Source organism: Heterodontus francisci, chromosome 8, assembly GCF_036365525.1.
Source record: "Heterodontus francisci isolate sHetFra1 chromosome 8, sHetFra1.hap1, whole genome shotgun sequence".
In the NCBI taxonomy this organism is placed as follows: domain Eukaryota; kingdom Metazoa; phylum Chordata; class Chondrichthyes; order Heterodontiformes; family Heterodontidae; genus Heterodontus; species Heterodontus francisci.
The window spans coordinates 80,134,236-80,157,619 of record NC_090378.1 but is presented as its reverse complement, the minus strand read 5'-3'; the positions used below and the strand labels follow the sequence as shown (position 1 = coordinate 80,157,619).

The 23,384-nt window shown below is 45.2% G+C and overlaps 2 protein-coding genes across 14 annotated transcripts in view; one reads left to right on the top strand and one right to left on the bottom strand.

Annotated features, from left to right (window-relative positions):
- Window positions 1–23,384, top strand: part of LOC137372938 (podocin-like) — a 122,278-nt gene that overhangs the window by 32,469 nt on the left and 66,425 nt on the right. For 6 of the 13 annotated variants that reach the window (XM_068037471.1, XM_068037468.1, XM_068037470.1 and 3 more), the window contains 2 exons: window positions 10,172–10,227; window positions 15,665–15,743. In XM_068037471.1, coding sequence (XP_067893572.1) covers window positions 10,172–10,227; window positions 15,665–15,743 — 135 coding nt within the window. Of the gene's footprint in view, window positions 1–10,171; window positions 10,228–15,625; window positions 15,744–16,383; window positions 16,575–23,384 lie in introns of those variants that run through there. The other 7 variants (XM_068037461.1, XM_068037463.1, XM_068037466.1 and 4 more) reach the window with 4 other exon arrangements.
- The window catches only part of axdnd1 (axonemal dynein light chain domain containing 1), a 344,655-nt gene continuing 335,367 nt past the window's right edge, over window positions 14,097–23,384 (bottom strand). Inside the window, exon 29 of the mRNA XM_068037454.1 lies at window positions 14,097–14,150. Coding sequence (XP_067893555.1) covers window positions 14,125–14,150 — 26 coding nt within the window. The 3' untranslated portion in view covers window positions 14,097–14,124. The remainder of the gene's footprint in view (window positions 14,151–23,384) is intronic.

The window sequence follows — 23,384 nt, the reverse complement described above, 5'->3', positions numbered from 1 at the left end:
CTCTGTGACCCTGTCCTATCAACAACACCTCCTTTGTTATCTCTTGCCCCACCCCCGCTTTACTTGCTTAAAACCTTTCACATTTCTAATATTTGTCAGTTCTGATGAAGGGTCACTGATCTGAAACGTTAACTCTGCTTATCTCTCCACAGATGCTGCCAGACCTGTTGAATATTTCCGGCATTTCTTGTTTTTATTTCAGATTTCCAGCAGCTTTAGTATTTTGCTTTTACTGCAGAGGGTGGTGTTGCACATGGAGAAGGCCTTGGTTGTGACTGCAAGGGCGGTGGTCAGACACCTTGCTCCTAGTCATGGGTGCCATAGTTGCATATCCCATGGGCTGCAGCATGGAAGGGACATGAAGTAGATAAAGCAAAGAATGGCAAGCTGCTTGCAGAGGGAGGAGATGGAAGGAGAGAAGGTCTCTCAGGAGGCCTTATCTACCTGGGGTCTTATAGGGGCACTTCTTTTACCTCCACCTAACCCAAGAGCAGTGTGTGCATCATCTGTGCTTCACGAAGGAGGTGCTCACAGAACTCTGCCACCTCTTGCAAGCAGATCTGCAGCCTTAGAGCAGGACAAGGACGGTGCTGCCCGTGGCTGTGAAGGTGGCTGAATTTCTTCACATCGGGATCCTTTCAGGGTGAAGCAGGTGACATATGCAACATCTCCCAATTTGCTGTCCATTGCTGCATCAGAGAGGTGACAGAAGCTTTTTATGTCGGGGAAAGAGGAATTCATCATGTCCTCTCTGAACAGACAGAATCAGGCAGACCAAGCACTTGGCTTTGCCAAGATAACGGGGTTTCCCATGGTGTAAGTGGCACTGCATCTAAATGCTGAGATGTACTGCAATCACAAAGGTTATCTCTTACTGAATATGCAGTTGATGTTTGACCATGCTGGCCACATCATGCTGGCTAATACCCAGTATCCTGGCAGCAGTCATGATGCTTTCATTCTGTGCCAATCCACTGTTCCCTCTCTTTCAGCCACCATGTCAAACCAGAGGATAGCTGCTGGGAAACAAGGGCTATCCACTTTACACCAGGCTCATGACTCCACTCCGCAACCCAACCACATGTGGTCAGCATGCGTACATCATAGTGCAGACCATTGGGGTGCAGAAGCAAAGGGCCTGCTGCCTGGACCTCTCTGGAGGATCCCTGCAGTCCTCGCTGGAGTCCGTTTCCCGATTCATGGTGGCCTGCTGTATCTTCCACAACCTTTTTCATCACGAAGACACAGCCCTTACCATGAGGTATATGGTGAGCAGTTCAGGAGGAGGAGGAGAAAGGGTGGAGGCAGCTGGAACATCCCTGTTCCAGCCAGGCTGTCTGTGATCATATCATTTGACTACAGTTTCCAGGAACACAACCCCAAATCCCCATTGTACAACAGTGTCACACCTTACCATCCCTCTGTTATGGACCATCACAGTGTCATTTTGGCCACCATACTGAAATAAAGGCCACCACAAAACAACCATTCCATACCAAAATTATCCAACAATCCATCCAAAATTCCACACAAAACTCAACGAATCCCCCTTTTGTATTCCCTGCCTTGCAGTGCCTTTGCCTGGCCTTGTGCTTCTATGCAGTGCTACCCCAGTGGCTGCAGATTGACTACTGATTTTCATGGGGAGACTGCAGGTAGCATTGTAGGATGCAGCTCTGAGTCTAGAAGGCCCGGCTTCGGATGGACAGGCAGATTGACAGGCAACAGCAGGGGCACTGGCAGAGTGGCAGTGGTGGGAACATAAATGCTGCTGTCCTGAGAAGGGATGGCAGGTTCAACCTCCATGGAGCTATTGCCACTGCTCCTCCCCTGGGGCGGTACCTCTGCAATCTGAGTAAGATGACTGTGAGATCCTGAAAATCCCTTTGAGCACCAGTATCTGCAGCCATGATGGCAGCAATTTGAGCCTGCATTGCACCAAGCTGGGCTGGCATGGCTTCAAGCATAGATTTCACGATCTCAGTTTGAGCTTCCACTGTGGCTCTCAGACTTTGGGTGGCTTCTGCTTGTACTGCAACAGAAGCTGAGATATCGCCATCAGTCACTGCATCATGGTCCGGTCCGCAAGGGCTCTCATGGAGTTTGCCACTTTTCTTTTCCAAAAATATACTTTATTCATAAAAGTTTGCAAAAGTACATTAGAAAACAGTTCAAAACAGTTCAAATTTCACATTTCGGAAAGTACAATAGAGATCAGATTTCTTCGATACAGAAACAAGAGGTGCCTCACAACTCTTGCCTTTCCATTTTATATGCAATGTGCATTGGCATTATATAGCAAAAAACATTTTAGTGCATTCAGCCCGAGAGGTTTTACACAGGTTCCAGTCCCTCGGTATACTATAACGGAAGGACCATACACAGTGGCCTTTCCCCATTGAGCCTTTGCAGCGGTTGCCCAAGCTTTAGTGTGAACCTCAGCGTGTAATCCTGGACCTTGGAATATGCCAGTCTGCAACACTTAGTCATGGACATTTCTTTGCACTGGAAGACCAGCAAGTTTCAGACAGACCAAAGTGCGTCCTTCACCGAGTTGACGGTCCTTCAGCAGCAGTTGATGTTTATCTCTGTGTGCGTCCCTGGGAACAGCTGATAGAGCACAGAATCCTGTGTTACAGAGCTGCTCGGGATGAACCTTGACAAAAACCACTGCATCTCTTTCGACACCTGTTTTGCAAAGGCACATTCCACAAGGAGGTGGGCAACTGTCTCTTCCCCACCACAGCCACCTCGAGGCATCGTGCAGAGGTGGTGAGATTCTGGGCATGCAGGAAGGATCTGACCAGGAGGGCCTTTCTCAGCACCAGCTAAGCTATGGCTTGGTGCTTGTTTGAACGTTCTGGTAATGAGGCATTCTGCCAAATGACTTTGACAGTCTGCTAGGGGAACCATCCGATGGAATCCACCATCTCCTTTTCCCGTAGGGCCTTGAGGACATTCTGTGCAAACCACTGCCTGATGGATTGGTGGTCAAAGATGTTTTTCTGCACAAACTTTTCCACAAAGGATAGGTGGTACAGCATGGTCCAATTGCATGGAGCGTTCTGCGGCAATGTGACCAGACCCATCCTTCGCAACACTGGGGACAGATAGAACCTCAGCACCTCAACACTTGGTGTTTGCGTATTGGGGTTCTACGCACAGCTTGATGCAGCCGCACACAAAGGTGGCCATCAGGATGAGGGCGACTATGGGTACGTTTTTTCCCCCTTTATCCAGAGGTTTGAACATCGTGTCCCTGCGGACATGGTCCATTTTTGATCTCCAGATAAAGCGGAAGATGGCTCGGGCGACCGCCACGGAGCAGGAGTGGAGTATGAGCCAGACCTGCACCACGTATAGCCATAGAGTCATAGTTATAGAGTTATATAGTTATACAGCACAGGAACAGGCCCTTCAGCCAATCATGTCTGTGCCAGCCATACGGCACCCAACTATTCTAAACCGATATTCCTGAACTTGGCCCGTAGCCCTGTATGCTATGGCGTTTCAAGTGTTCATCCAAATACTTCTTAAATGTTGTGAGAGTTCCTGCCTCCACCACCTCTTCAGACAGCGTATTCCAGATTCCAACTACCCTCTGGGTGAAAAAATGTTTCCTCAAATCGCCCCTAAAACTCCTGCCCCTTACCCTAAATCTATGCCCTCTGGTTCTTGACCCCTCCACTAAGGAAAAAAGTTTCCTCCTATCTAACCTAACAGTGCCCCTCATAATCTTGTACACCTCAATCATGTCCCCCCTCAGCCTTCTCTGCTCTAAGGAAAACAACCCTAGTCTCCCTTCATAGCTGAAATGCTCCAGCCCAGGCAACATACTGGTGAATCTCTGCACCCTCTCCATTGCAATCACATCCTTCCTATAGTGTGGTGACCAGAACTGTACACAGTACTCCAGCTGTGGCCTAACTAGCGTTTTATACAGCTCCATCATAACCTCCCTGCTCTTATATTCTATGCCTCGGCTAATAAAGGCAAGTATCTCATATGCCTTCCTAACCACCTTATCTACCTGTGCTGCTGCCTTCAGTGATCTATGGACAAGTACACCAAGGTCCCTCTGACTTTGTGTACTTCCTAGGGTCCTACCATCCATTGTGTATTCCCTTGCCTTGTTAGTCCTCCCAAAATGCATTATCTCACACTTTTCAGGATTAAATTCCATTTGCCACTGCTCCGCCCATCTTACCAGCCCATCTATAACTCCCTGTAATCTAAGGATTTCCTCCTCACTATTTACAACATCACCAATGTTCGTGTCATCTGCGAACTTACTGATCATACCTCCTACATTCACGTCTAAATTATTAATGTACACTACAAACAGCAAGGGTCCCAGCACTGATTCCTGTGGTACACTACTGGTCACAGGCTTCCAATCGCAAAAACAGCCCTCGACCATTACCCTCTGCCTCCTGCCACTAAGCCAATTTTGGATCCAATTTGCCAAATTGCCCTGGATCCCATGGGCTCTTACCTTCTTAACCAATCTCCCATGCGGGACCTTATCAAAAGCCTTACTGAAATCCATGTATACCACCTCTACTACTTCACCCTCATCGACACATCGAGTCACCTCCTTGAAAAATTCAATCAAGTTAGTTAGACACGATCTCCCCCTGACAAAGCCATGCTGACGATCCCTGATAATCCCTGCCTCTTCAAGTGGAGATTGATCCTGTCCCTCAGAATTTTTCCCAATATTTTCCCAACCACTGATGTTAGACTCACCGGCCTGTAATTACCTGGTTTATCCCTACTACCCTTCTTGAATAATGGTACCACTTTCGCTGTCTTCCAGTCCTCTGGTACCTCTCCTTTGGCCAGAGGATTTGAAAATTTGTGTCAAAGCCCCTGCTATCTTCTCCTTTGCCTGGGATACATCTTATCTGGGCCTGAGGATTTATCCACTTTCAAGCCCGCTAAAACAGCTAATATTTCCTCCCTTTCAATGCTAATATGTTCAAGTATATCACAATCCCCCTCCCTGATCTCTACACCTACATCATCCTTCTCCATAGTGAACACCGATGAAAAGTAATCATTTAAAACCTCACCTATATCCTCCGGCTCCACACAAAGATTGCCACGTTGGTCCCTAATGGGCCCTACTCTTTCCCTGGTTATACTCTTACCCTTAACATACTTATAAAACGCCTTGGGATTTTCCTTTATCTTGCCCGCCAGTGTTTTCTCATACCCCCTCTTTGCTCTCCTAATTACTTTTTTCAGTGCCACCCTACACTTTCTATACTCCTCTAGTGCCTCCGATGTTTTCAGTGCTTGGGATCTGCCGTAAGCCTCTTTTTTTTTCCTGATCCAATGCTCTATATCCCTTGACATCCAGGGTTCCCTGGGCCTGTTAGTCCTACCCTTCACCTTAACAGGTATATGTTGGCTCTGGACTCTCACTATTTCCTCTTTGAATGACTCCCACTGATATGATGTAGACTTTCCTACAAGTAGCTGCTCCCAGTCCACTTTGGCCAGATCCTGTTTTATTATATTGAAATCGGCCTTTCCCCAATTCAGTACCTTTATTTCTGGTCCATCTTTGTCCTTTTCCATAACTACCTTAAATCTTACAGAGTTATGGTCACTGTCCCCAAAAATGCTCCCCCACTGACACTTCTCCCACTTGACCAGCTTCATTCCCTAGGATTAGGTCCAGTACTGCCCCATCCCTTGTAGGACTTTCTATGTACTGGCTCAAAGAGCTCTCCTGTATGCATTTTACGAATTCCGCCCCTTTTAAGCCTTTTGCACTAAGACTATCCCAGTTAATTTTGGGGAAGTTGAAACCCCCTACTATTATTACCCTATTATTTTCACACCGCACAGAGATTTGCCTACATATCTGCTCCTCTATCTCTTCCTGACTGTTTGGAGGCCTGTAGCAGACACCTAGCCAAGTGATTGCCCCCTTTTTGTTTTTAAGTTCTACCCAAATGGCCTCATTTGAGGAACCTTCTAAGATGTCATCCCTCCTTACTGCAGTAAATGACTCCTTGATCAACAGTGCAATGCCACCTCCTCTTTTATCCCCTCCCCTGTCGCGCCTGAAGATTCTATACCCTGGAGTATTGAGCTGCCAGTCATGTTCCCCCCTCAACCATGTCTCTGTGATAACAATAATATCATAATCCCATGTGCTAATCGACGCCCTCAATTCATCTGCCTTACTAGTAAGACTCCTTGCATTGAAATCAATGCAATCCAACCTTGCGTTTTCCCTTGTGCCTTACCAGGTCTATATTTGCTCTGCCTTCCAGGCAGACTCACTTTCTGTTCTATATTACCCCCTACAGTACCTCCACCCTGTATCCCATCCCCCTGTCAAATTAGTTTAAACCCAACCCCCACCCCCAACAGAAGTAGCAAATCTCCCAGCAAGGATGTTTGTCCCATTCCGGTTCAGGTGCAACCCGTCCAACTTGTGCAGGTCCCACTTTTGCCAGAAACAGACCCAATGATCCAGGAAACTAAAGCCCTCCCTCCTGCACCATCTCCTCAGCCACGCATTCATCTGCTCTATACTCCTATTTCTAAACTCACTAGCACGTGGCACCGGGGGTAATCCAGAGATTACAACCTTAGAGGTCCTGCTTTTTAACCTGCTACCTAGTTCCCTAAATTCTTGTTGCAGGACCTCATCCCTTTTTTTACCTATATCGTTGGTACCAATGTGTACCATGACCTCTCGCTGCTCACCCTCCCCCTTCAGAATGTCCTGCAGCCGCTTCGTGACATCCTTGACCCTAGCACCAGGGAGGCAACATACCATCCTAGAGTCACGTTTGCGGCCACAGAAATGCCTATCTGTACTCCTTATGATAGAATCCCCTATCACTATAGCTCTTCCACTCCTTTTCTCCCCTGCTGTGCAGCAGAGCCATCCTTGGTGCCACGGACCTGGCTGTTGTTGCTTTCCCCTGGGAAGTCATTCCCCCCCAACAGTATCCAAAGCGGTATATCTGTTTGAGAGGGGGATGGCCACAGGGGACTCCTGTACTACCTGCCTGTGCCTACTGCTCCGCCTGCTGGTCACCCATCCCTTTTCTGCCTGTACTGCCATTACCTGCGGTGTGACCACTTCTCTAAACTTGCTATCCACGACGTCCTCAGCATCACGGATGCTCCACAGTGAATCCATCCGCAGCTCTAGCTCCGTAATGCGGGTAGTCAGTAGCTGCAGATGGATACACTTCCTGCACACATGGTTGTCAGGGACACTGGAAGCATCCCTGACTTCCCACATAGTGCAGGAGGAGCATACCACAGGGCTGAGCTCACCTGCCATGACTTACCTTTAAATTAATTGAGTTACTCCCTTTAAAAAATACTAATTACACTAGGGGTCTTGTTCTACTCCAAACACTACCCACTACAATCTAAAGTCCTTAATAAATTACTCTAATTTAAGTAGTATTAATCACCTTATCACTTGAGTTTTTATTTAAAAAGCTTTCCCCCTTTTTAAGCAATTTAAGTGCACAAACAATGTTACTCACCCAACCAATCACAAAGTGAGCGTCTCACACCTGATGACCAGGTTCTTACCTGCATTGGGGAGAGAACACTCCTCGCACCTGCCCAATTCCTGTTTTACCATGGCTACTCGCTCCTTCCAGTTTTTGGCGCATGCCCCGGCCCCTCTAAACCATATCCCTAGCACCTTCAGGTAGTCTGACCTGATGAAGGGAACAAAGGATTGGTCAGCCCAGTTCCCGAAGAACATGGCCTCGCTCTTGCCGTGATTTACTTTGGCTCCCGAGGCCAGCTCGAACTGGTCACAGATGCTCATCAGCCTGCGAACGGACAGTGGATCCGGGCAGAAGACGGCGACGCCGTCTAATTACAGGGAGGCTTTAAACTGAGTGCCTCCGCTGCCTGGGATCATCACCCCTCTTATGCCTGCATTCTTCCTAATGGACTCAGTAAAAGGTTCATCTCGCAAACAAACAAGACAGGGGACAGAGGAGTTTGCCACCACTTCCATACTGGGTAGGACAACTTCCAAACTGCAAGCAAACCGCTGTGCCAAGTTTGAGCCAGACTCCTCCACAGTGGCAGCAGGCTTTCTGGCAGGCCTAATAATGCACCAAGCATTTCTGTGTGTATGCCCATCAGCTTTTTTCTGCATGCTGCCCCATTGAGTCATCTGAGTCCTCTGCAGCACAACTCATGTGCAACCTTTTCCTCCAGGGAGCTGGTACCCATGCTATCCTTTCTCCCCCCACCCCCACCCCACATCCTGGCTGCAGTAAATCCTCCCTCTATGCTACCTTGTAAAGTCAATGCAGTGCCAGTATTCAAGCTGGTGGCTGCGAGTGTGAGATTGCATGATGATGCTTCTTCATCAGTCCTTTTTTAAAATTCTTTTATGGGATGCAGGCATCGCTGTTAAGGCTGACATTTGTTGCCCATCCCTATTTTCCCTTGAATTGAGTGGCTTGCTAGGTCATTTCGGAGGGCAGTTAAGAGTCAATCACATTTCTGTGGGTCTGGAGTCACATGTAGGCTAGACCAGGTAAGGACAACAGATTTTCTTCCCTAAAGGACATTAGTGAACCAGATGGTTTTTACAACAATCAACAATGATGCTATGGTCACCATTAGACTAGTTTCTTTTTTTTTAATTCCTGATTTATTAATTGAATTCAAATTTCACTATCTGCCATGGTGGGATTTGAACCCATATCCCCTAAACAACAGCTAAGGCTTCTAGATTACTAGTCCAGTCATATTACCACTACAACACCACCTCCCCAATACGCACCTTGCCCTTGAGGCTTCCCAAAAGTTGTTGTCAAGATGGCAGTTCTTGGGTATCTGAAAGGACAAAGGCACAAGGGTAGAGTTGGGATGAGGGAAGGGGAAAAGCAAGAAGTGTATGCTTACACCATCTGCAACTTGTAAATCACAAGAGACTGTGGGATGAGGGATAAGTGGGATGTGAGAAGGAGGATTAGGTAGGAACGTACTGTCACTCTCTATGGTTTTAGTCCCGCTGCTGGCCACAATCTCAGTTGTGGCCACACCAATGATTGACAGTACCGTCTCCCTCATGAGGGTGAAGACATACAGACTTGCCTGTCCTCTGCCACTTAAGTGCTGCTGTATCCAATTATGGGCCATCTTGTCCTGTGAGAGGAAAGTGTGTCAGTGAGTGTGGTGTAATGGATGATGCGCTTACTACAGTTGAACAACTGGCAGTGTGTGCAAGCTGTGAGATGTGAATATGAAGCTTACAGCAGTACTACTTATGTGATGGTGAACACTGGATTTGAGTCGTGTTTGATAAAGACTGTTCGGAAGTGAGTGATTGGGGTGTGGTGAATTGACCACTGTGTGAGGCTAGTGGATCATTTTTAAGGATATAGCATGTAAATATGCATTCACTGAGCTGGGCCACTCATGTGAAATCATTGAACTCTTTGCAGCACTGTATCCAGGTCCTCAGCCTTGACTGCTGGAATTAACTGTGCTGGCTATCTGCTTCCACTGCTTTCACAATGGCTGTCTGAAGGGCGTCCTGGCCCTCTCAGGGAAGAAGACCTCTCTCTTCCTGTCCACTTCCTGTACCAAGCCCTCCAGTGCTGAATCAGAGAAACTTGAGGCAAGCTTTCTGGCACCATTTTCACTCCTCCTCCTTCTCATAAACTCTTCCACAATGACTTCGACCAGCCAGAATGCACCTTGCCTTTAAGAGGTGCATCCATACTTTAAGTAGTGCAGCTGGCTTTAAGTGATGCGAGTCTCATACGAACTTGGGCCCCCTGCTGAGACTCACAGCCACTCAATGGCAAGTTTAGCGCTGGCTACATTCCACTATCATTGTAAATAGCAGGCAGCATGAAGTTGGCATACTGTCTGCATTACTTTGAACAGTTCGTCGCACATCTCAATTCCCTTGCCCGTTTTCGGGGCTATCAAATACTTAGTCCATTATGTTTGCAGCATTTCAGTAATGAAAATTAAAAGGGAATCTAAATTCACTCCCCATCAGAATTCTAGATTTGACAGTCCATGGTAGTGTACTAGATTATACATGGATTTTGCCATTCAGCTGGCCCTATACATTTATATGATAAAGTGGTCAGTTTATACATTATAAATTCTAATCCAATAATTGTTCCATTTTGTTTTGCAGGTAGCACTGGATGCAACAATCTGCAACTGGGGAATCAAGGTGGAACATGCTGAAATGTAAATTTAAGGAAGGAAAATCATAAGAAATCAATCATTAATTAATATAATAAATTTCTAGTGCCAGCCTTTGCTCTGAGTTAGAATGTTGTGATTTCAAGCCCATTCCAGGATTTGAACACATAATCTAAACTGACCAGTCATGAGGGAGTGCTGCATTCTCAGTGGCACTATTTTTACAGAAGGCGTTTTTGGGGCCCCATCTGCCTGTTCAGATGGTGTAGGAAATTCCATGGCACCTTTAATAAGAAGAGCAGTGTGTTGGCCCGGCCAACATTCACTATCTGGGCATTTATCTCATTGTTGTTTGTGAGAACTTGCTACATCCTTCTGGGGGAGGGTGAACAGCCAGAGGTCGTGGTCCACATTGGTACCAATGACGTAGGTAGGAAGAGGGATGAGGTCCTGAAAGCAGATTTTAGGGAGTCAGGAAGTAAATTAAAAAGCAGGACCTCCAAAGCAGTAATCTCAGGATTACTGCCAGTGCCACGTGCTAGTGAGCATAGGAATAGGAGGATTGATCAATTGAACAAGTGGCTGGAGAATTGGTGTGGGAGGGAGGGTGTCAGATTTCTGAACATTGGGACTGGTTCTGGGGCAGGTGGGACCTGTACTAGATGGACGGGCTACACCTTAACAGGACCGGAACTAACATCCTTGCAGGGAGATTTGCTAGTGCTGTTGGGGAGGGTTTAAACTAGCTTGTCAGGGGATGGGAACCTGAGGGGTAGCTCAATTGGAAGGAAGTAAAGCTGGTAACAGGAGGTAGAAAAAGTAGCAAGTGACATTAGAAGTCAGGCGAAACAAAGGCAAGCATCAAGTGGGCTTAGCATGCAGAATGTCAAGAAGACAAGGTTAAGGGCACTCTACCTGAATGCACACAGCATTCCCAACAAGGTAGAGGCCCAAATAGAGGTAAATGGGTATGATCTAATTGCCGTAACAGAAACGTGGCTACAGGGTGACCAAGACTGCGAACTGAATATTCAAGGATTTGACATTTAGGAAGGACAGGCAAAAAGGAAAAGGAGGTGGTGTTGCGCTGATAATAAGGGATGGGATCAGTACATGAGTAAGGGAGGATCACAGATCGGAAGAACAAAATGTGGAATCTGTTTGGGTGGAGCTAAGAAACAGCAAGGGGCAGAAAACATTGGTAGGAGTTGTTTATAGGCCACCAAACAGTAGTGGTAGTGTGGGGCTTGGCATTAGTCAGGAGATTAGAGAAGCATGTAGCATGGGTAATACAGTAATTGTGGGTGATTTAAATCTGCATATAGACTGGGTAAACCTAATCAGCACTAATGCTGTGGAGGACAAGTTTCTGGAGTGTGTTAGGGATGGTTTTCTAGAGCAGTATGTTGAGGAACCGATTAGAGAACAGGCTATTTTAGAACTAATATTATGTAAATGAGAAAGGGCTAATTAATAATCTTGTTGCAAAAGAACCTTTAGGAATGAGTGACCATAATATGATAGAATTTTACATTATGTTTGAAAGTGAGGTAGTTCAATCTGAAGCCAGGGTGTTAAATTTGAACAAAGGAAATTATGAAGGTATGAGGGGCTAAGGTGTTTTGGGGAAATACATTAAAAGGTATGACAGTACATAGGCAATGGATAGTCTTTAAAGAAATATTACATAGCTTACAGCAACTATTCCTTCAAGACACAAGACCCTCAAAAGTAAAGGCAGTCAACCCTGGATAACAAAGGAAGCTAAAGATTGTATAAGATTAAAGAAAAGGCCTATAAAGTTGCCAGAAATAGTAGTAAACCTGAGGAATGGGAGGATTTTAGAATATAGCAAAGGAGGATGAAGAAAATGGTAAAGAAAGGGAGAATAGAATATGAATGTAAGCTAGCAAAAAATATAAAAACGGACAATAAAGGCTTCTATAAGTATGTAAAAAGGAAATGTTTGGCTAAGAAAAATGTGGTTCCATTACAGGCAAAGTCAGGAGAATTTATAGTGGGGAATAGAGAAATGGCAGAAAAACTAAATGATTACTTTGTGGCTGTCTTCACTGAGGAAGATACAAGGAATCTCCCAGAGTTAGAGATCCAAGAGATTAGAGGAAATGAGGAATTGAAGGAAATTAGTATTAGTGAGAAGGTTGTATTGGAGAAATTTAGGGGCTGAAGGTTAATAAGTCCCCAGGATCTGATATTCTACATCCCAGAGTGTTGAAAGAGGTAGCTATGGAGATAGTGGATGCATTGGTGATCCTTCCAAAATTCTATAGATTCTGGAGTGGTTCCTGCAGATTGGAAGGTCGCAAATGTCACCCCCACTATTTAAGAAGGGAGGGAGAGAGAAAACAGGGAATTACAGACCTGTTAGCCTTACATCAGTCATTGGAAAATGCTAGAATCTATTCCAAAGGATGTGATAAGTGGACACCTGGATAATAATGATCTGATTGGGCATAGTCAAAATAGATTTATGAATGGAAAATCAAGTTTGATGAACCTGTTGGAGTTTTGTGAGGATGTTACTAACAGAATTGATAAAAGGGAAGTCGGTGGATGTGGTACACTTGGATTTTTAAAAGGCCCTTGATAAAGTCCCTCACAGGAGGTTGGTTAGCAAAATTAAAGCACATTGGATAGGAATTAATATACTGGCATGGATTAAGGACTGGTTAACAGGCAGAAAACAGAAAGTAGGAATAAACGGGCCATTCTTGCGTTGCAGGCTGTGACTAGTGGGATACCACAGGGGTCAGTACTTGGGCCCCAGCTATTCGATATATATCAATGATTTGGATGTGGGGACCAAGTGTAGTATTTCCACGTTCGCGGATTACACATAACAAGATGGGAATGTGTGTTGTGAGGAAGATGCAAAGCGGCTTCAAGGGGATTTGGAAAGACTTTGTGAGTGGGCAAGAGTGTGGCAGATGGAATATAATGTGGAAAAATGTGAGGTTATCCATTTTGGTAGGAGGAATAGATGTGCAGAGTATTTCTTAAATGGTAAGAGATTAGAAAGTGTAGATGTACAAAGGGACCTGGGTGTTCTTGTCAACAAATCACTGAAAGCTAACATGCAGGTGCAGCAAGCAATTAAGAAGGCTAATGGTACGTTAGCCTCTATCGCAAGTGGATGTGAGTACAGGAGTAGTGAAGTCTTGCTTCAATTGTATAGAAACTTGGTTAGACTGCACCTGGAGTACTGTGTGTAGTTTTGGTAACCTTACCTTAGGAAGGATATTATTGCCATAGAGGGAGTGCAACGAAGGTTAACCATACTTGTTTCTGGAATGGTGGGACTGTCCTATGAAGAGAGATTGGGCAAACTGGGCCTGTATTCTCTTGAGTTTCGAGGAATGAGAGGTGATCTCATTAAAACCTACAAAATTCTTCAAGGGATAGACAGGGTAGATGCAGCTAAGATGTTTCCCCTGGTTGCGCAGTCAAGGACCAGGCGACCCAATTTCAAAATAAGGGGGAAGCCACTTAAGACAGAGATGAGGAGAAATTTCTTTACTCAGATGGCTGTGAATCTTTGGAATTCTCTACCCCAGAGGGCTGTGGAAGCTCAGTCATTGAGTATGTTTAAAACAGAGGTTGACAGATTTCTAAATACAAATGACACAAAGGGATATGAGAATAGTGTGGGAAAAAGGCATTGAAGTGGATGATCAGCCATGCAGCCATGATCGTATTGAATGGCTTGGCAAGCTTGATGGGCTGAATGGCCTCTCCTGCTCCTATGTTCCTATGTTCCTAATCAGAGTCAAGCTGCCTGGTTTAAATTTCAAACAAAGCTCGGCAGTTAACTTTCACTCACCATAAACTGATGCATTCTCCATGGCAATGCCTCGCCAATCAGCGTCCACTTGCCAACCAATCAGCACTCTCTTCTCATACAGTATAAATTTGTTGCTTCCCTTACATTGGTATTCTTGCGAATTGTCCTGATGAGTGCATGACAAAAAGCTTCAACAAAATGTCTCTGTTTTCAGCCATTTTTGTTTAAGTTGAAAACCTGTATACCCCAAAGCTCAACTGAGATAAATAAAGCTAACTTGATCTTAAGCCTCTACATGTCATGCTGAAGCCAATCACTAAGATGTCCACAAGAGCAGCCTGAGCTGTATCTGATTTTTTTCCCCATCCTTTGCTTTGGACTGGTGGTTAAATGCCTGGCCTCCAAAGACATACCCTACTCCAAGAAATAAAACTGGCTCAATCCGTTGTGAATAAATTTAGGTTACCAGAGCAGAGATCAGTTTTAAGAATGAACACTTTGCAAACATTGGGCTGAATATTTCAGTCCTCTAATGATGGGCAGGGTTTCCGGGGTGGGGGGACAGTGTTGGGGGGGGGCCATAAAATAACAAGGGAAGGCAGGGGTGGAGTGCCTGTCGCCTTCCCGATATCATTCAATTTTGTCAGTAGCAGAGAAGGTTGAGGACAACTTTCCCACCTGGAGGTCAATTGAGGCTGCTTAAGGGCCTTTCCCACCTCCACTGGTATTTTACCAGCAGTTGGTAGGAGCCCACTATGTGGGGACGCCATCCAGTAAAATTAGACGGGTTCCCTGTGGGCTTGGGGTGGGGGGAGGGGGAGCCCTCCTACTTGGGCAATCTGTGGCCCATGGAGGGCCTCCAGCAGCCCTGCACCAACAATCCTGCCTGCCTGCCCTCAACAAACATTCCCCCTACCACCTCTGGCCTGGGCCTGCCTTACTGGCCCAGTAAGCCCGCCCCACTTACCCTGCAGCACTGCACCTGGTCCTGGGCCAACAGCAGTTCCAGCACTGGCCACTGCTCTCAGCAACACTGCTGGGACTGCTGAGCTGCCAGCCCTCTGATTGGCTGGCATCTCTTGGAGACATGTTCCCTGCCCTTAAAGGGACTGGGCCTGGTGCTGGGCAGTTAACTGCCTGACTACCATAAAATGCAGCTGGGAGTCCTCCAGAACAGCCAAGGCAGGGTTCCCTCACCTTTCTGGCCTGGTGTTGGGACCCGTGCCACCTCCATAAAATCCTGCCCATTATGCTGCTGAACTAAGCCCTTCACCCATGCTTTCCTGCGAATCCCAGAGCTAGAATTTGTGATGATAAGCAACGGGCAGTGGTTTACATCTGCACTGTCTATATGTAAAGTTAACTTCTGTTGTCAGAAGTTCAATATAATGACTGACTCTGAAAGGCATGGTTGAGTTGGGAAACTGCCTTCAGCCAAGTTGCTAAATGACACAATGCGAAAGGCATTCCATTATAAGGAAGAGGGGCCAGGAAAAACGACATCAGCTGAACATTCAAACTTTGGCAGTGTTCCATCTGAAGGTAGGATAATCAGATAATTTTAGTGCTTGGTTGTAATTACTGGTTTCTTTCTTTAACACTGTTGCAATTGTTATAACTGGAACTGATAACGGAATGAAGAATAAGATCCCATTAATGGTTATTTACCGTTGGTCACAGAAAAGATGTCCGCCTGCCAACAGAACTTCAGTATTCATTAGCAGTGGAAGCAGAAGCACACAGACAAGCCAAAGCCAAGGTAAGGAAATGCTGGATTATCCTTAAGAGATCATAAACTATTAAAGTCAATTGATCAGTTGTTTCTAATGCATAAACAGAGACAAACGATTATAAACTACGAGTCATTGCTATACCAGACTGAGGAGTGGGGGTGGAGGGGGAGATAGTGGTGGGCGGCAGCAGTGGTGGGGAGAGAGATGGAGAATAGGCATGGAATCCATCTCCATTAGAGGTAAATGCCCATCGCGTGAGGTTACAGAACCCAGTTTTTTTAAATTTTCAAACAGCATAGAGCATCCAAAGACATATCATATGACAGTATGGCAAACACTTACTTAAAGTAATTAATAAGAATGAAAAAATAAGCGAGCCATACTGGCTCAGTTTAAAAAAGCTCACAGTTTTAAAAAAAGACAAGCTGTGTAAACAAAGAGCCGCTCTCTTTTTTTCAATGTTATCTCACTCTTAAAGGGGCTGGCCTTCAGAAAACAAATCTGTCTAAACAACAAAAAAGAAGTGTGCCTATGAAAAAGAAAACCTGTAAAAAGTCTTATATTTATTTTTTAAAAAGCAGGATCATTAAGATAATGGCTTTCAGATATTCAGTTATAGACTGGAAGGGATCGGACATAGCTTCTGAAGTTAAACTGTTTTGACAGCAAATGGAACTGAGTTTCCTGGATCAAGAAGTGATCTCCAGAGAAACAAGCCATCAAGATTAAGTTTGCACTGGGCAATGAAGGCCTGCAACAGATCAATATATCAGGATTGTCAGCTGAAGATCAGAGGGACCTGTGTAAGCTGTGGACATTCCTGGAGCAGCAACTCAAGGTGATGGTAAATTTTCAAGTACATAAGATTGAGCTTATGACATACTGGCAAAAGCAAGATGAATCAATTGACCAGTTTGTTGCAAGATGCTGAGACAAAGCTCAAGAATGCAACTTCGCAGATATTGAATTGTCAGAACAGGTTATAGAGCTAGTAATTGCTTCAACCCCATTAGCGCAGTTTCTACTATAAATTGGCCAAAAAGTGCAGCATGCACGTTCAAAAGAAGCTTAAAGTTGAACAGAATGTGATGGAGTACCAGAGAGTCATCTGCCCAGTGCACCAGCATTCCAATTGGTGCAGCTCCATTACCTGTATGTTGAAGAAAGATGGCAATCTCAGGATTTGCTTAGACCAGCAACAACCGAATTTAGCTCTCAAGAGATGCCCGCATAAAATCCCCACCCTGGAGGAGCTGAATCTTACCTTTACTGGTAATAAATATTTTTCAAAGCTCATCGTGAAGCATGGTTACTGGTCTGTCCACTTAGCCAAGCAGTCCCAGCTACTCAACTTTTAGAATACCATTTGGGAGATGGTTTCAGACAGTTACTATTTGGTCTGTGCGCCAGTCAGAACATTTTCCAACAATATATGGACAGGATAATGGAAAATATCCCGGGCTGTATCTGTATAGCGAAAATATGGCGGTAATGGGGTAGACCAAAGCAGAGCATGATCGAAACTTGCATCTGTTCATGTTGGCTGCTCATTGTGAAAGCTTTGTGTTTAATAGCAAGAAGTGCTAGGTCAGTGTTGGGCCCATCAACCTCTTTGGGTCGATATATTCCGCCAGAGGAATCTGCCCAGACCCAAATAAGATCGAAGGGGTCAGAGCCATGCCAACCCCTCAGGACCTGGAAGACCTATAATGTTGTCTAGGGCTGTTCAACATTTTGGCCCCTTACATCCTCAATTTTGCTGAGCGAGCAGCACCACTTAGGGAACTGCTGCATAAAGGTACCCATTATCTGTGGTAGGAAGATGACCAGCAGGTGTTTGAGTCCTTAAAGTTAGCTCTATCAAGTCAAGACAGCGTGCTACAGTATCACATCCTGACCAAAGAGACCACGCCTGAGATCGACGCATCCCAGAAGGAATTAGGCACTGCATCATGCAGGAAGGGAAGCCAATTGCCTTTGCCTCGAAGAGTTTGTCGCAAACCCAATCTAATTACTCTAACATCAAATGTGAAACGTTAGCTCTAGTTTTTGGTATCACTAGGTTTCACACCTACTTGTTTGGAAAACATTTTACAATGGAGACTCAGGCAGCTGTACGACAACACTACATCAGAGTCTCAGAGTCAGCAAGATGAGCTCAGGTCTGGGAAGGGGATTACGATAGCAAGGTTGGGATGAATATGAAAATCACCCCTACGTTTTAAAGAGGGTTAAACTTACTTTCTTGTAAATAATGCTTGGTATAGTTAGTCTGAACCGCAACATCATTGTATATTTTGGACCCTACAAATGTGAGCAATTAAGAGACGAGATGGCATGCGACCCTAACCTATCGTTGTTGTGGAAGGTGATTGTGGAAGGATGGCCTGATACCATGCAGGAAGTAACCAAATGTCTACACTGTTTCTGGCTGTATCGAGATGAGCTCGATATATCACAAGGGGTGATTTTCAAAGCGAAACAAGTCCTGATACCCAAAGCTCTGAATTTTGATATTCTAACCCAACAGCATCAAGGGAATTTAGGAATAGAACGTATCAGACACCTTGCCAGAGAAACGGTCTGCTGGCCAGGAATCAACAGTGATGTTGAGACAGTGCTGAAATTCTGTGAGGCATGTCAAAGTTGTCAGCCAAATCGACAGAAGGAACCCTTGATCCCACATGAAACACATTCACATCCATGGGTGAAGATTGGCACAGATTTATTTCACATTCAAGATGATGATTTCCTCCTTCTTATGGATTACTTCACCAAGTTTCCAATAATCAGGCAGCTGTAAGATACGTCAAGTACAGTGGTTGCTGCTACTGTCAGCGCTCTGTTCAGCCTATTTGCCGTGCCAGAAGAAATTATCTCTGCTAATGGGCCACAATGTGCATGAAGACCATTCTAAAACATGTGTGTCAGGTGGGGAATCCGTCACATGACATTGTTGCTGCATTATCCAAAGTCCAACGGTATGGCTGAATGAATGGTGCACACCATCAAATCGCTAATTTTAAAATGTAGGCAGATGGGACAAGATCTCAAAGGTGTAATGCTGCACCTCCGAGCCACTTCATCGGACATGGGCTTACTGTTGCCTGCAGAGTTGATGTTTGGAAGGCAGGTGAGAACTACTCTGCCCAAGTCATCTTCTCTCTAAGTTTTTCACAGTAAAGGATAAACTTCTTTCTACACAAGGGAAGATGAAGGCATTGTATAACAGGCAAGCAGGACCAGAATTAGCTCGATTGTGAGTAGGACAGAAGGTCAAAGTCCTCAATTATGCATCTGGAACTTGGTATCCTCCAGACACCCAATGATGCGATTCTCAGATAGAACTGAAGTCAACTCAGAGAGCTGTACAACAACACTACATGTGACAACTCTGTGGTATCACGGACACATTCAAAGACAAAGTCTGAAGATAAATGTACAGAGGATACGAGCACAGAGGAAGAACATGCTAACCAGAGTTCTGATTCATCAGAGTCTCAGAGGAGTCAACAAGGTGAGCTTGCATTATCCAATGGGAAGAGGATTATGATAGCAAGATCGGGACGAATAAGAAAATCACCCCTATGCTTTAGAGAGGGTTAAACTTACTTTCTTGCAAATAATGTTTTCGATAGTTGGTCTGAACCGCAACATCATTGTATATTGTACATATGTTTTTATCTTTGGAAAAAACGGGGATGTTGTGGGACAACCTTAAGAGCAGACCACCTTAAGAAGCTGTAAGTGAAGATCACCAGAGGAAGAATCACACATAACCAGGGAGTTGTGGTGCAGCCTGACAGAGTGAGATGTGTTTAGATGTGGCTTGTGCAGCAACTGTTTGTATATATATGTTTTAGTTAAGTTACAATAAAACCCACATTTTCTTTGTCTATTACTTGTAGTCCTGTGAATCTTACAATAGTCCAAATATCAAAGGAACAAGTAATATTACACCCATGGAGCCTGCTGGGTGGCCACCAGCTTCGAATGGGCAGCGTTCACATGTGATGGCGGGCCCTCCCGATGCAGGCAAAATGCTCACGCAGGTGGGAAGTGGACCTTAATTGACCACCCAGCATGCGACTGATCCACCAACTTTCCTGCAGCTGGCAATATGGCATTGTGACAGGAAGACATCGGGTCCCCCTCCCGACACCTTGCCCTGCCATTTTACGAGCCCTCCCACCTCCCAGCCCGTCACCAAAGCGCCCAGGAAGTTCCGGCCATTGCCTCTCCTCATTCTTCCCACCAAAATGCATCACCACACTTCTCTACATTATATTTCATCCAAGTGTCTGTCCAGTTTACCAGTTGGTCTGTGTTCTCCTAAAGGCTGTTACTATCCTCCTTATTGTTTACCACAAGTCTGAATTTTGTTTCATCTGCAAACTTTGAAATTTTGCCTTGCATACCCAAGTATTAATATACATCAAGAAGAGCAGGGTCCTAATACCAACTCCTGGAGACCAGCACTGTATACTTCCCTCAAGTCTAACAAACAACTGTTCGGCACCACTCTCTACTTTCTATCCCTTAGCTAACTTTGTGTCCATGCTGCCACTGTCCCTTTAATTTCATGGTCTTTAATTTTGCAAATGGTAGCATAGTGGCAATGTTTCTGGACTAGTAATCAAGAGGCCTGGACTAATGCTCTGGAGATAGGAGTTCAAATTCCACCATGGCAGCTGGGGGAACTTAAATTCAATTAATAAATATGGAATAAAATGCTGGTCTCATCAATAATGAAAACAAAACTACCAGATTGTAATATACAATCTGACTCTCTAATGTCCTTCCGGGAAGAAAATCTGTTATCCTTTCCCGGTCTGGTCTACATGTGACTCCAGATCCACAGCAACGTGGTTGACTCTTAACTGCCCTCTGAAATGGCGTAGCAAGTCATTCAGTTGGATCAAAGTGCCTCAGATAAAAACATTGTTGGTGTACCTACACCACATGGACTACATAGACTGTAGTGGTTTAAGGGCAATTAGGGATGGGCAATGAATGCTAACCTTGCCAGCGATGCTCACATCCCCAGAATAAATAAAAAAAAGAACAAGACTATTATGTGGTAATTTGTCAAATGCCTTTTGGAAGTCCACATATACAACATCTACCACTTTACCCTCAGCAACCTTCTCCGTTAATTTATCAAAGACTTAATCTAGTTAGTCAAGCATAAATTGCCCTTAACAAATATGGGCTGGATTTCCTTAATTATTCCATATTTGTCCAAGTGACTGCTTATTTTGTCCTGAGTTATTGTTTTTAAAAGCTTTCCCACCACTGAGGTTAAACTGACTGGCCTGTAGTTGCTAGGTTTGTCCTTACACACTTTTTGAACAAGGGTGTAACATTTGCAATTCTCCAGTCCTTTGGCACCACCCCTGTATCAAAGGAGGATTGGAAAATTATGAGCAGTGCCTCTGCAATTTCCTCAGCTACTTCCCTCAGTGTCCTTGGGTGCATCTCATCCAGTCCTGGTGACTTATCAACTCTAAGTACAGCCAGCCTAACTAATACCTCCTCTTTATTAATTTTTAGCCAATCCAGTGTACCAACTACCTCCTCTTTCACTAGCCGTGCTCCCTGCCTCCATGCGGAAATCCAGTTTTAGGTCCTTAATCAGCCCCACTCCTCCTTTTACCACCTTTTTACTATTTATATGCCGATAGAAGACTTTTTTTGTTAGCTGCTGGTCTCTTCTCATACTCTCTCTTTGCTTCTCTTATTTGTTTTTTCACTTCCCCTCTGAACCTTCTATATTCAGCCTGGTTCTCAATTGTATTATCCACCTGACGATCGTTTTATACACCCCTTTTCAGCTTCACCTTACTCTCTATCTCTTTTGTCATCCAGGGAGTTCTGGATTTGTTTACCCTAACTTCCACCCATCTTGGGAATATATCCAAACTATGTCCTCTTTAAAGGCAACCCATTGTTCCATTACAGTTTTGCCTGCCAATCTTTGATTCCAATTTACCTGGGCCAGATCCGATCCCATTGAAGGTGGCCCTTCCTCAATTAATTATTTTTACTCTTGCCCTTTTCCATAGCCAGCCTAAACCTTATGGTACTATGATCACTGATACCCGTGATCACTTGGAGGGGGTGGGCGAGCAGCACCAATGCGCAGGCACCAGTGCCATTACAGTCCTTAATGGAGATTTTAAAATTAGAGGGCCAGGTTAGTTCAATTACCAAAAAAATTAATTAAATTATCATTAAATTCATTCCCGCCCCCCACCCCCCAATGGCATTTCAAAACATTCCTGCCCTTTTCCCCCCGGAATTTGTTTATTAACAATTTGGCCTTTCCTCCCCAAAGTTTCAGCACCTTTGCCCTTTACCCCTTCCCATCACCCCCCACTCCGACCAATCTGCAGTGATATCACCACACTCCCCCACTCCAACACAGAGAAACAATCCTCCTCCCCCCCACCCCGCAGGTGTCGCGCAACGTTTCCCCGAACGGCGGCATTATCAGCCGCCCGAATGAAGATCCGTGCAATGATCAAGGAGGTGACGGGACCCTCATTAAATCAGGTATGTAAATTAGTTTACATGTTTAAATGGGGGTCCCGTCGCCGAGCAGCAGGGCAGCGCCACAAGGCCTTGCCGCTGCCGTCAAGATCGGTACAGGGCCTGTCGCCTACGGGGTCGGTGGCGGGCCTCCGCCGCACTGATCTTCATTGCGCCCCCACCCCCGGCAATCATTCCTGGTGGCAGAGGGGCTTTAAAATCCAGCCCATCCTCTCTCTCCAAGCACCGTAATGTTCTCCTTATTCAATACTACGAACCCTCCTCCTCTCTTTCCTTCCCTATCTCTCATGAACACCTTGCATCCAGGAACAGTTAGTATCCAGTCGTACTCTTTTTTGAGCCAGGTCTCCATTGTCACCATGACATCATATTCCTATTTGGCTACCAGTGCCTGCAGTTCATCAACCTTATTTACCACATTCCACACATTCACATACATTCACAATAAACTTAATTTAGACCTTATTACATTCCCTCTTACTCTGACCCCATATAATATCTTACTATTTCTTATTTGTCTCTTCCAATTCTCTGTGCACCTTGGTTTTTCTCTCTAATATTACCTTCTGGTTCCCACACCCTTGCCAAGTTAGTTTAAACCCTTCCCAAAAACTCTAGCAAATCACCCCACAAGGACATTGGTCCCAGCTCTTTCAGGTGCAACCTGTCTGGCCTGTACAAATCCCATTTCCCTCAGAACCGGTCCCAATGTCATAGGAATCCCTCCTGCACCATCTCTCCAGCCACACATTCATCTGCTCTATACTCACTTGCGTGTGGTACTGGAAGTAATCTGGAGATTACTACCTTTGAGGTCCTGCTTGCTAGTTACTTTTCTAGATCCCTAAACTCTATCAGCAGGACCTCATCACTCTTTCTACCTGTATCATTGGTACAGATATGGACTATGACCACTGGCTGTTCATTCTACCCCCTCAGAGTGTTCTGCAGCCGCTCAGTGACGCCCTTGACCCTGGCACCAGTGAGGCAACATACCACCCTGGATTCATGTGTGTGGACACCTATTTATTCCTCTAACCATAGAATCCCCTATCACTATTGCTGTTCCAATCTTCCTTCTGCCTCCCTGTACAGCTGAGCCAACTGCGGTGCCG